The 11089-nt window shown below is 48.2% G+C and overlaps 3 protein-coding genes across 3 annotated transcripts; 1 reads left to right on the forward strand and 2 right to left on the reverse strand.

The window, feature by feature from the left end:
* Nucleotides 1-1051: 1051 nt before the first annotated feature.
* On the reverse strand, nucleotides 1052-4710 carry NCBP2 (nuclear cap binding protein subunit 2). The gene is made up of 4 exons (XM_071437714.1): nucleotides 4496-4710; nucleotides 4230-4411; nucleotides 3375-3513; nucleotides 1052-2798 (listed from the first exon to the last, which is right to left on the reverse strand). Exons 1-4 carry the CDS (start codon nucleotides 4574-4576, stop codon nucleotides 2727-2729), a joined length of 474 nt encoding a protein of 157 aa, XP_071293815.1. The 5' UTR covers nucleotides 4577-4710; the 3' UTR covers nucleotides 1052-2726.
* Nucleotides 4711-4812: 102 nt separating this feature from the next.
* Nucleotides 4813-5536, forward strand: NCBP2AS2 (NCBP2 antisense 2 (head to head)). Its single transcript, XM_071437715.1, has one exon. The coding sequence runs from the start codon at nucleotides 4859-4861 to the stop codon at nucleotides 5111-5113; it is 255 nt and encodes an 84-aa protein (XP_071293816.1). The 5' UTR covers nucleotides 4813-4858; the 3' UTR covers nucleotides 5114-5536.
* A 705-nt stretch (nucleotides 5537-6241) lies between these two features.
* Nucleotides 6242-10991, reverse strand: PIGZ (phosphatidylinositol glycan anchor biosynthesis class Z). The gene is made up of 2 exons (XM_071437713.1): nucleotides 10004-10991; nucleotides 6242-9579 (listed from the first exon to the last, which is right to left on the reverse strand). The coding sequence occupies exons 1-2, from the start codon at nucleotides 10119-10121 to the stop codon at nucleotides 8018-8020; spliced, it is 1680 nt and encodes a 559-aa protein (XP_071293814.1). The 5' UTR covers nucleotides 10122-10991; the 3' UTR covers nucleotides 6242-8017.
* Between the last annotated feature and the right edge of the window lie 98 nt (nucleotides 10992-11089).

The following is an 11089-nucleotide window of genomic DNA, read 5'->3' on the forward strand; positions in this document are numbered from 1 at the left end:
GTAGTAACACACAGACCACCTTGGAATGAGCCTGCCCTAGACACTGCTAATGGGATTTTTGTGTCAGTCATTGAAAACAAATGTCTCTAATGCTTTTACACTCCACTGATTTTACCCTGTAATTCCCACACTCAAATGTTATGAATACAAATCTTATTTGCAGCCATTGCTGCCTAAGAGAGATATGTAAATCACCCCATGAGCCTGCACCAGTCTGAGGGAGAGACTGAAGCTATCACTGCTTTGATTTCCAACAGCCTGCCCTCCATCAAGGCATATCTAAATTTCCAGTCATATTCTTAGCTGTTGGGTTTTTTAATTAATACAATTCCATAAAAAGTAGGTAATTATGATGGACAAGTACTTAGAAATGCTAACACAGATCTTGAACTTCTATGAAAGTGTTTGTAATTGTGATGAAGTAGCTTGTCCAAGAAGCATGGGAGATTCTGTCCTTCCAAGACAACCTAATCACAATGCACCAGCGTGCCAGAAAGCTGAAGAAGTCCCCAGAGAACTTTCAAAGACTTGATTCAGTTCTTTCATTAAGCACTAGGTTCAGCAGACCCAGATGCAATTTCAATTAGGGAAGGCAACAGTCAAACCATGTTCAATTTCCTCTATACTGAGCTTTTGAGATTCTAAGAGTTCACATGACATACCATGTGGTTTTAAATCCCATTGTGATTGGTATCTCTCAAAACAGAAAATCTTACTTTAAAACTTAAAAAATACTCTTTCCAGACCCATTGCACATAAACAGCAAAGAACAGTGATTGTTGTGATAGACAATCTTATTACCACCTCCATCTCATTTGAGAATGACTTTTTGAGAAGTACTGGCAGTACTTACAATAAAAAACAATTTTAGACCTCATCTTTATAAGGAAGATCAGCTTGAAAATTACTTCTTACACAGCAAAGACTTTCACATTTACTTCACTATCAAGAAACAATTTCTGTCCTGTAATCCAAAGAAATTCAAACCAGAATGAAGAGCATTAACCAAACACCTTTCAGAATCCAGGTAAAAACAGAACAAGCCAGAAAATCCAGCCAAAGAGAAAGAATATTTATTCTTTCTATCTTAAAAGAGACTAAAACAAAGGACCAAGAATCTGAATACGGTTTCTTTAGTTCACTGATTCTGTTAAAAAAAAATGTAACAAACCATTTTAATGTTGCAGCTTTATTTAAAAGAAAGTGACTTTAGAATTTTTGGTAACATATTTTTTATACAAAATTGATACAACGAAAAATAAACTTCAGCAGTGTTCTAGAGCAATTACAGGCTGTAAACTCATAGTCAAATGTACTATATTGGAAAAGGTAATTTTGTTCAAAGCTTATTTGCAGACCAGCACCAAGTGATCCTGAAAGTCTAGTTTTACTTGACATGCCAAAAACCTCAAATTCACACTTCCTAAGTAAGGAGTTGTTCAATCTCACCTGTCTTCCAATTTACAGTAACAGTTGTGATTAACTCTGTGCAAGAAACACATCAAAACTTCCTACAATACCTTCAGTGAGTGAAGTTCAACTTTTGTACACCTTTGAAAGTTTATAAGGAGTCATGGACAACAAGGTATTTGCCATTTATGTGGAACTCAGAAGTCTATTAAGAAATTTCAAAGCCCTGTAACAGTTCTTTTTAAACTATTTCATTTCAGCAGGTCAATGTCCTTGATCTTGGGATCACATTTTTTAAACCTACATTTGCAGTACATCAACATTCCAACATATCAACAAGCAGTAGGAACAGAATCCAGCATGGAAAGGGAAAAACCAAAACACGAGCTACACAATCCTGAAATCCTTTTACCATTCTTATCACATCCTCAGTAGAAAGCAAAACTCCTCCCAAAACTCTTTTATTTCTATTTTTATTTTGTCTGAAATCAAGTTTCTCAAATAGAAAACCTGTTTGGGAAGAAGCTTTCTCATTATAAACCCAGTTCCTCAAACATCCCATTTTGGGGTAACTTGGCTTCATGCAATCCTTACAGGCACAGGGAAGATACTGCCCTCAAATATTAAAGCTGTAGAGATCTAATACTCAAACTGGGAAACAATAGTACTGCAATTCTTGTATTTGCTCTTCTCTGTCATGCAATCACAACTGTAATTTGTAGAAGACAGCAGAGGTCTGTTTCCTCTCTCTGCTTCTCACTTCATGATTCCTGAACTCAATCTGATTTGTTTTATTATGGCTGTTCATGTAAACCTTCTAGGAGCAGCATCAATGGAAAAGGATGCTAATCCAGTAATGCCAGAAAATCTGCAACTTAAAAGTATTCTCTTGAGAAATTGAAAAATTTCCTTATAAATTCCACTTCTTTTTCAGGCTCTTTGCCTTTTGCTTTCCTCTGTGAAACATCCACCAATCATCCCTTATCACTGATCTCCACCCTGTGATCCCAATGTAAACAAAACCCAGTAGAATAATCAAGTTTTGCCAGAGAACAAAAATAGCACCATAACATTACATCTTTGCTCCTTTCAGTAAGTTATAGCAGCATTTTGAGACCAAAGCCTCAGCATTCTAATGCTTAAAGCCTCACTCCCAGGTCCTCTGCAATGCTTTGGATCCTGGTATTAAAACGAAGAGGTATTGAACATAGGATGTGCTCACAGGATAGGAGTTTCTGTGAACTGTGTGTAACAGACCTGCTTTGTGCCTGGGGACATTTACTATGCAGATTTGGTTCTCTTGTGAGGCTGAGGAGTCACTGGCACTGAACAGTTTTGCCATAGCCACCTCTTCCAGCATCATAGTCTTGCCGATACTCATCTCGGACCTAACAGAGGAGGGAGAAAGGGAAGTCCAGAAAAGACAAGGAAAAACAATTTCTCAAAAACTGCTGCAGCATTAGAATACAGTCACACTGACATCACAACATCTAAGTGGCTACATGGAGGTGTCCGACCAAACAGAAGGTGAAGTGCATCATGCAGAAGCCCAGAACAGGATAAACCAACTTCTTCTTTCATCATGTCTGGGGACTCTCTAATCACCACAGCCCAAGCAAGGATGGCCAGCCTTGGCCTTTGGCAGTACAAGCCACTGCCACCTACTCCACTTGGGGTAAGCCAACTGCAGTCCTAACAACCCCTTACATTTTCTGGGCTTACTTAAAAGCATTATTATCTCTCTAGGCATCCAAGAGCTGGTTCTGCAAGTACTTCTAGTGAAATGTAGGAAGGAGTTATTTATTCCTAGTGGATTATACTGCCATTGATCAGATGTCTTCCAGTTTTATCTTAAACAATGACTCCTAAGCTGCTATTTCTGAAATTTTTCTGTATTTATTCAAAATCAAGAAGTTTGGCAAAGTCACCATTCCCTTAAAATCCCAGGCTGTACAGCAACCTACCTGCCCTCCTGATCGTCCACGGCCATACTGCCTGCCCTCCTTAAACCCTGCATCCCAGTCTGTCCTTATGATCCTGTCATCCAGTCTGGTCCCGTTGATGTAGCGCATCGCATTTTCAGCATCTCCTCTGGCATAATACCTTAGGAATACGTTAATGAAAGAAACAGACTTCTATTTTCACCACGTGGGAAAATGAACACTGTCAAATGGACTACAAAACCAAGTCTTTGCCTGAACCACTTTTATGAAGCTATACCATCTAAAAAAACTGCTAGTGAAAGGGTGAAACATGCAATAATTCAAGCATTAAAAAGTTTGTCAATCATTTAACAGAAGAAAGCTCTATTGCTAAAGAGTGGGAAGCCCCAGGCATGCTCTGTTCATGCTGCAAACTTTCACCAGTCTGGTGATTTCACTGGAAGCAGTAACAGAATGATCCTCAGAAACGTGCACATAATGAAGTCATACGACAGGGATGAAAGATACCAACGGAAACTTTACACGTGTGTTTGTATGAAAAGAAAGATCTTTTTACCTCGGCACGGAGAATATGAATTTACTACAGAGGTCAACTACCCAACAGGTGTCTGGGTTAAAGTACCAAAGTGAAAGCAATCTGCTAACCCCACTCGACATGCAGTGTATGCTCGAATACAGAATCACGGTTGGAAAAGACCTCTAAGACTATCATGTCCAACCGTGAGCCCAGCATTGCTCTCTCTCGCCAGGGTCTCCCACAGCCGCTTTAGCAAATAATTAATTTTATCCTCGGAGGACTCCCCCGTAACTCAGAGCCTGCAGTGCAGAGCAGTTCACCCACACCCTGACGGCTCCTGCCGCGCTGCGCAAGGATACTCCACGAAGCAGAAGCCGCAGGCGGTTTTCTTCACTTTGTCCAGCCCCATGATGACCTTCTTAATGTCGCCGCTTTTACCGAAGAGCTCGTGGATCTGCTCCTCCGTGGTGTAGAAGGAGAGGTTCCCCACGTACAGTGTGCAGCTCTTCCTCAGCAGCCGCTCCTGGTCGTACCGCGTCCCCTGGGCCGCAAGGACACAGCGTTACCTCCCGGCCCGGCCCGGCCGGACCGGACCACGCGGCCCCCGCCCCCGGCCGCGGCTCACCCGGAAATGCTGGTCCCGGTACTGGCTGAGTTCGGCGTAGGAGTCGCTGCGCAGAATGCTCAGCGTGCCGCCTGAGCTCATGGCGGCGCCACCCGAGGCCAGGCCAGGCCAGCCCAACCTCGCACAGCCCGGCCGTGCCCAGCACAGGACAGACCCACACCACCCGACCCGGCTCGGCCGCTCCTCCCCGCCTTCCCGCGCCCCGCGCACGCGCCCCGCGGCCGCCGGGCGCGCAGCCAATGGCGAGGCGGTGCGCGGCTCTCGTGAGCGCGGCGGGCGAGGCGTGTGGCACCTCTCGCGAGAACCGCGGCGCGCCCAGCGGGCGGGAGCGCTCAGGCGCGGGGTCTCGCGAGAGCGGCGGCCATGGCGCTGCTGCGGGCGCTGCTGCTGCTGCTCTCTAGCCCGCGGTTCGTGGAGCGGCTCTCGGAGTCGCGGCCCATCCGCGCCGCCGCCCGGGTCACCGCCAGCGCCCTCACCCGCGGCCAGCGCGACCTGGCCCCGCGCCTGCTTCGCCTGCGCGACGCCTTCCTCGCCGAGCTCAAGGACGGCGCCCGCGCGCGGGGGTGGCCGTGGCCGCGCGGGCCGGGCCGCGGCGGCCGCCCCGGGTCAGCGCCGTGATCGCCGCTTGTAGCGGGAGGCAGCTGCGGACATCGCCGGGGAGGAGACGGGAACCGCCGCCGCCGCTTCCCTGCGCCGAGCGCACGGAGTGCACTGGAACCGGCGGGTGAAGGACCCCGGGAGCAGGTGACAGCGGGGCCCCGCAGCCGCTGTGGATACCGGCGGTGGCCGGGATGCGGGTGGCGAGCTGCGGACTGGACGGTGCGTTCCTCATCGCGTGGCCTGGAGCGACTCCTCGGGAAAGCATGAACACGGGAAGCTGCTCCGCATCGGTTTCATGGATTTCCATTTCAAAGACAGTATACGCGTCCCACGGTTCTCAGGAACAAGCAGACTCACTTCCTAATCATCCACAATGCTGTGAAGATTGCCACTTTAAGCGCTTGATAAGAAACTTGAAATAAAATCACAATTCTCACAGGAGTACCTGTAACAATGTCTGTGTATACAGGAGTAATACTCTATATTTGATACAGTTTTGTTACAAAAAGGGTTTTCAGTGATGATGATGGACAGGATAACAGACATCTTACAGGAATGTAAAAGAGATTCAGTAGCTATCCTAATGCACGCTTCAAGTCTATTGTAGTAAGAAGGGTTTACAGGGAAAAAAATGACCAATAGAGGCACCCTGCATATAAGTGGAAATACAGCTATATAATGGAAAAGGATGCATCCATCATATATAATGCCTAGGGCAGGTTTGCTTAAGACACTGTATCTGATGACATCTATGACACTACAGCAGTTAAACTTCCTTCAGAGCATGTTTCACTGTGTGATCCAGCTGAGTAGAGGCTCAGTTAACTGGGGAGGGTAATTTCCACTCCTTTTATCATCCCAGGTGAGAAGAACCTTGTACTTTGTCCGAGATAGTTTTCTGCATTGCTGGTAAAGTTAAACCTCCAGCATGGATGGAGAAACTGCATCTACAGTGTAAATTCAAAGGTCAAAGGTCTGGCTGGCAAGACAAAAGCAGTATATTGTTAATCTGAGCTGGTATTTGTAGTCCAGGTTGTGTTTCTGGCTCTCTGCAGGTTACCTGTGCAGTGGTAGAGAAGTCATCATCCCATGGGAATGGTGCTCCGTTGCATCCCCCAAGAGTTTCAAGATATACCCCACTCAGACTGCCAGAATTCATAAGTTTTATGAAAATAATGTTAAAGATTTAAGTTAAGAAAGCTGAAAATGGGAAGCAGGACATGGAATAACAGCTGTGGCACACAGTTGTGTCTTCCCAGTGTAAGAGCAAAAAGAAAATTAACTTGGAAAATACATTTTCTGTCACAATGCTTTCACAACTACATACACTACTTTGTGAGTCACCAGTACAAAGACAGGCACCTTCTCTCTCCTGCCTCCCCCCAAACACACCCCTTTAATTTACAGGCAGGGCAGCAGTGAAGAGTGAAGGATGTGGGATGAACATACAGGCAACACAAGACAAAATGCTTTACAAGAGAGCGAGAGCTATGTTCCCTAAACATCTAGGTCATGCCTATAGCTTGGAAAATACAGGCAAATCATTCATACATTCATTTTTCCTAGATTCTCCTTAGAGCCTGGCATCAACCTATATTATTCTTGTCTCTGTTGAAAGCCTGGCTCTTAAGACCTTATGTAAGGTTGTGTGGGTGAAGAACTGCCAAAAGCATTACCACCTTTGGGAGTGGAAATAATTCAAGTGTCAGATTTGTTTCAGAGAGAGAGGCTTGATCTACAATGCATGTGCCAAGGCAGGATGTTTTGGATCCAGAAGTTCATGTAGGCAAAACCAAACACTGTAGATCATGCTGTGCTATTGAGCGTGTACATCATTGTCAGCTGAAGCCCAGTTGTTGGTGTCCAGTTTAAAAAGAGGCTGCTCTCCAGTGGAAAGCCAGGATAGGAGCTGTCCTTCCCACTGAGCTGATTTCATGGAGAGCAGTTAGTGCACGGGGAGGAGGCGCAGGGGATGCGGCTCCCCCCTCGAGGCTGCCCTCCCTCCACGGCGGCAGAACCGGGGATCTCTGCCCTGTGCTGAGCCCGTTCAGAGATGCATCTGGTGAATCAAATCCCTCCCAGTTACCGCTTTCTGTCTGCGCAGCTCCTCGGTCCAGCTCCCGCAGGACCGGCCGCGCTCTGCCGGGGTGACAGTGGTGACAGAGCAGCGACAGCCGCGAGAGGAGCGGCGGGAGCGCGCTAGGGAAGGAGAGCCCGACCTGCAGCCGCGGAACACCGCGCACTGCGCTTAATGCCATGGCGGGGCTGCCCCCCCGAGCTGCCCGGGGCGGTTCACGAAGATGGAACTGTGGCAAGGAAGGCTAAACAGGCAAAGCTTGGATTTTAGGAATTAGCACAAGCACTTAGCCTGAAGCATCCTCCATGTTCTAAATCAGATTCAGCCAGATCAGGGCTGGGGATTTTTCAAGATGGACCCACCCAAGGCAGTGGTGACTGCAGTCTGGTCTAATGAATTTTTAAGAACATAAAAGATTACTGAGTCAGACCAGCTTTTGTCTAACCCTGTAACCTCTCTCCAGCAGCTGAATTAATGCCTATTATCAGTAAACACCCCACAGTCCCCAAACCCTGTCAGATTATTAGAGCTTTCAAAAATAAATCTCGCATGGAAACAGCTAAGCTTCAGTCACAGTTTTGGTGGGCTCTGATTTCATCCTCTCTCATGAGGAGAAGTACAAAAGTTCATATGAAATACCACAGGGCTGAGTAAGTCAAATTTTAAGCAGGTTCTATCCGGAACTGGCTACCCTAAGAGTGTGAGGAATGGGAATAAAGAGATGTGGGAGAGCTCCCAGTGCCATTGCTGATGCTGAAAGGGGGTGTATGAAAGAGAAAGGTCTCACAGCACCATCAGACAGTACCCAAATGAAGTAAAAGACTAAAACTTTGTTCTCCTAAAATCTAAAGGCTCTGATGATCTCTGTTTAGCTCAAGGATGTAAAGTCCTAACTGACTCCTCCAATTTCCACTGGATAGGACAGGTATTTGTGGTGGGTCTTCCATTGATAAGTGAGGAAATATCAAAGTCTCGTTCTTGAATGAGACATCACATTTTGTAATTGTGGCTCTGACAGTACCAGGGATTATAATAAAGATGTGACAGTTGCTGCAGGTGAAATTGCTTGCTCGCTGCTCTACTGTCTGGCAGAGGGTTTCTTCTCCAGCCCCAGCCATGTCAATGACTTCCACATGCACATCTGTCTTCTTGATATTGAGCAGAGACCTCGGAGGCATGTAGGTGTGTGCAAAGAGCAGAGTGTAGTGCTGCGGGTGGCTTGAGGATGCTGGAGAATGGATGAGCTGCTCCAAGTGAAACAAACAGGGAATGAGCCCTCCCTGGTGTAAGCACCCAAACAGAAGTGCCCCCAGAAGGTTGAACAGAACAACGAGGAGCTTCCATTTCACAGCTCTGCTTGGTGACGCGCTGAACAGGACCAAAGGCAGGATGAGAGGGATGAGAAACCGAGGCTCCTGGTGACTGAACAGGGAGAGAAATGCCAAAGGAACAAAATAAAACAGCAGCAAAATTGGACTGCCCTCAGAATGCACCAAGAGCCCAGGCTGCCCACGGCAACACCATCTGACCAGCATTAACTGATGGACATATTTCTTTAGCATTTTAAAGCCTGCGCCGATGGCCAGAATATGTAAGATACCAAACAGCATCACTCCATTGACTGTAAAATGTGTAACTCGTGGGTGACTTCCATGCAGTGCAAGATTATGAGGATTAAGATTATAGCTGAGAAAATTGAAGGGGGTTACTACCATTTTGTCATGTAATTGAACGATTACATCAATTAGGCTGCTCTTGTTAGTGCTGTAGAGGTTGTCTAAGCTCACGGAGGTAAAATAGAAGGTGTCAGCAGTTATGAAAACAAAAGCAGTAAAACATGCACATAGGATAAACTTCAAAAAGTCATTTATAAGAGTTTTAATGCTCTTTTGAGAGTCAACAATTAAACTGGCCCAGTATAGCAGAGGCATTAGAGCAAATGCCAGAAAGGTTGGCCTGTTGAAAAACCCAGCAGTTGTTATGACACCTAAGAGAGAGCTGCTTGTAGGCTCTGCTGAGCGGCCACTGGACTTCCTTGAAGAAACCAGTACCATGAGAAGAGCAAAGAGAAGTCCTTCGAGTGTGTTGGTAAATGTCCTTGTATAAAACACCAGCGTGACATAGGATCCAGCAAGAAGCACCAGTGCTTTCCATGGATCTGCTCCCCAGAAAGGAGCCAATCGATAAATGCTATAGTCGAGAATGAAAGAAAAGATTGTAAAGAGCAGGCGAGGAGATACAAGGAGAGTGTAGCTGTTGATGCAACTTGAACATATGTCCAACTGCTGCAAAGACTTGATCACCCAGTATGTAACTCCTGATGTCATTAATGGGAAAACAACTGTTCTGCAAGGAGAGTTGGAAAGGAACTCCCATGGATAATAGACCTGTAGATTTAAAATATCTCCTACAAAGGAAGAGAAAAATACATATAGATAATAAAAAATACGTATAGATAGTTTATTTTATTTAGTAATTCAGCATTAGGGATATTACTTGGTATAAGAGGTATCACAATACAGAGCAGCTCCTAAACTTTTGAAACTGGTGTCAGCCTTGATGTTTTTAGGAGCGTACCATTCATTTTTACAAAACATGAGAAGCCTGTCACAGTAATGTGATTCGAAGCGCCACTCGCTGTGGCAAGCACAGAGCAGGAACCCACCCACCCGGCCAGCTCTGCGGATCCTCTCCTGCCCGGCTTGCGGGACTCGCTCTGTGACACAGCGGGATCCCTCGACAATACCCGCCTGGCCGGCGATGCCCGTGGCCGCGCCGCTCCGCGTCCCCTCGAGCCCGCGGGGCCACCCGGTACCGGGCGCATCCCTTACCTGCCATGACCTCGGGCGCCTGGAAGAACTCGTCGGGGTGCAGGTACCCGCTCTGCGGCAGGAGGCACCAGCCCGCCCGCAGCGCCGCCAGCAGCGCCCACAGCGCCCGTGCCACCATGGCGGCCCCGGCCCCTCACGCCGCACCGCCAGGGGGCGCGCGGCGCAAGGACGAGGCGCCGCAGCGGGAGCCCGGCGCGCATGCGCAGCGCCCCCGCCCGCTGCAATTGCCGGGCTCCCGGGATCAATGAGGCTGGAAAAGGCCCCGGGAGTACCGAGCCCGGGCCACGGCCCAGCCCACCGTGAGAGCCACACCGCCGCACGGAGCGGCACGGCCGGTCCTCCCTTCAATGCCTCTAGGGACGGTGACTCCACCACCTCCCGGGCAATCCATTCCGGTGTCTAATCACCCTTTCTGAGGGTGAATTCCTCCTGCTGTCCATCCTGAACTCCCCTGGCACAGTTTGAGAGTATGAGTTCTATGAGTGTGCTCTCTCGTCCTGTCACGGCCTGGGAGAACAGCCCGACCCCCACCCGGCTGTACCATCCTGTCAGGGAGCTGTAGAGTGGGATAAGGTCACCCTGGAGCCTCCTCCAGGCTAAACACCCAGAGCCCCCTCAGCTGCTCCTCACGGGACTTGGGCTCCAGACCCTTCTCGGGCACATCCCAGCACTTCAATGTCCTTCCTGAACCGAGGGGCCCAGAACGGGACACAGCACTCACGGTGTGGCCTCACCAGTGCCAAGTGCAGGGGACAATCACTGCCCTGATCCTGCTGGCCACACTGTTCCTGATGCAGGCCAGACAGGATGCCACTGGCCACCTGGGCACACGGCAGCTCCTGTTCAGCTGCTGTTTCATAAATGACCAAAAGCACAAGGAGAAGAAACACAGTGGGGCTGCAGCTGGGCACAGCTTGCCCGTAGCCATGGGTTTGAGTGCTGGGCACAGCATCACAGCTCCCTGCACACACACTCACCCCACCGGGCACAGCCGGGGCTGGGATCAGTCTGTGTCCCACTCCAACCCCAGGAACTGGGAGCAACGGAACAGTGGGCAGTGAAAGGGAAAGGCAAATGTTCATATCC

Source organism: Agelaius tricolor, unplaced genomic scaffold (assembly GCF_023055355.1).
Source record: "Agelaius tricolor isolate 1412-34295 unplaced genomic scaffold, bAgeTri1.0.p SCAF_12, whole genome shotgun sequence".
NCBI classification, from domain to species: Eukaryota; Metazoa; Chordata; class Aves; order Passeriformes; family Icteridae; genus Agelaius; species Agelaius tricolor.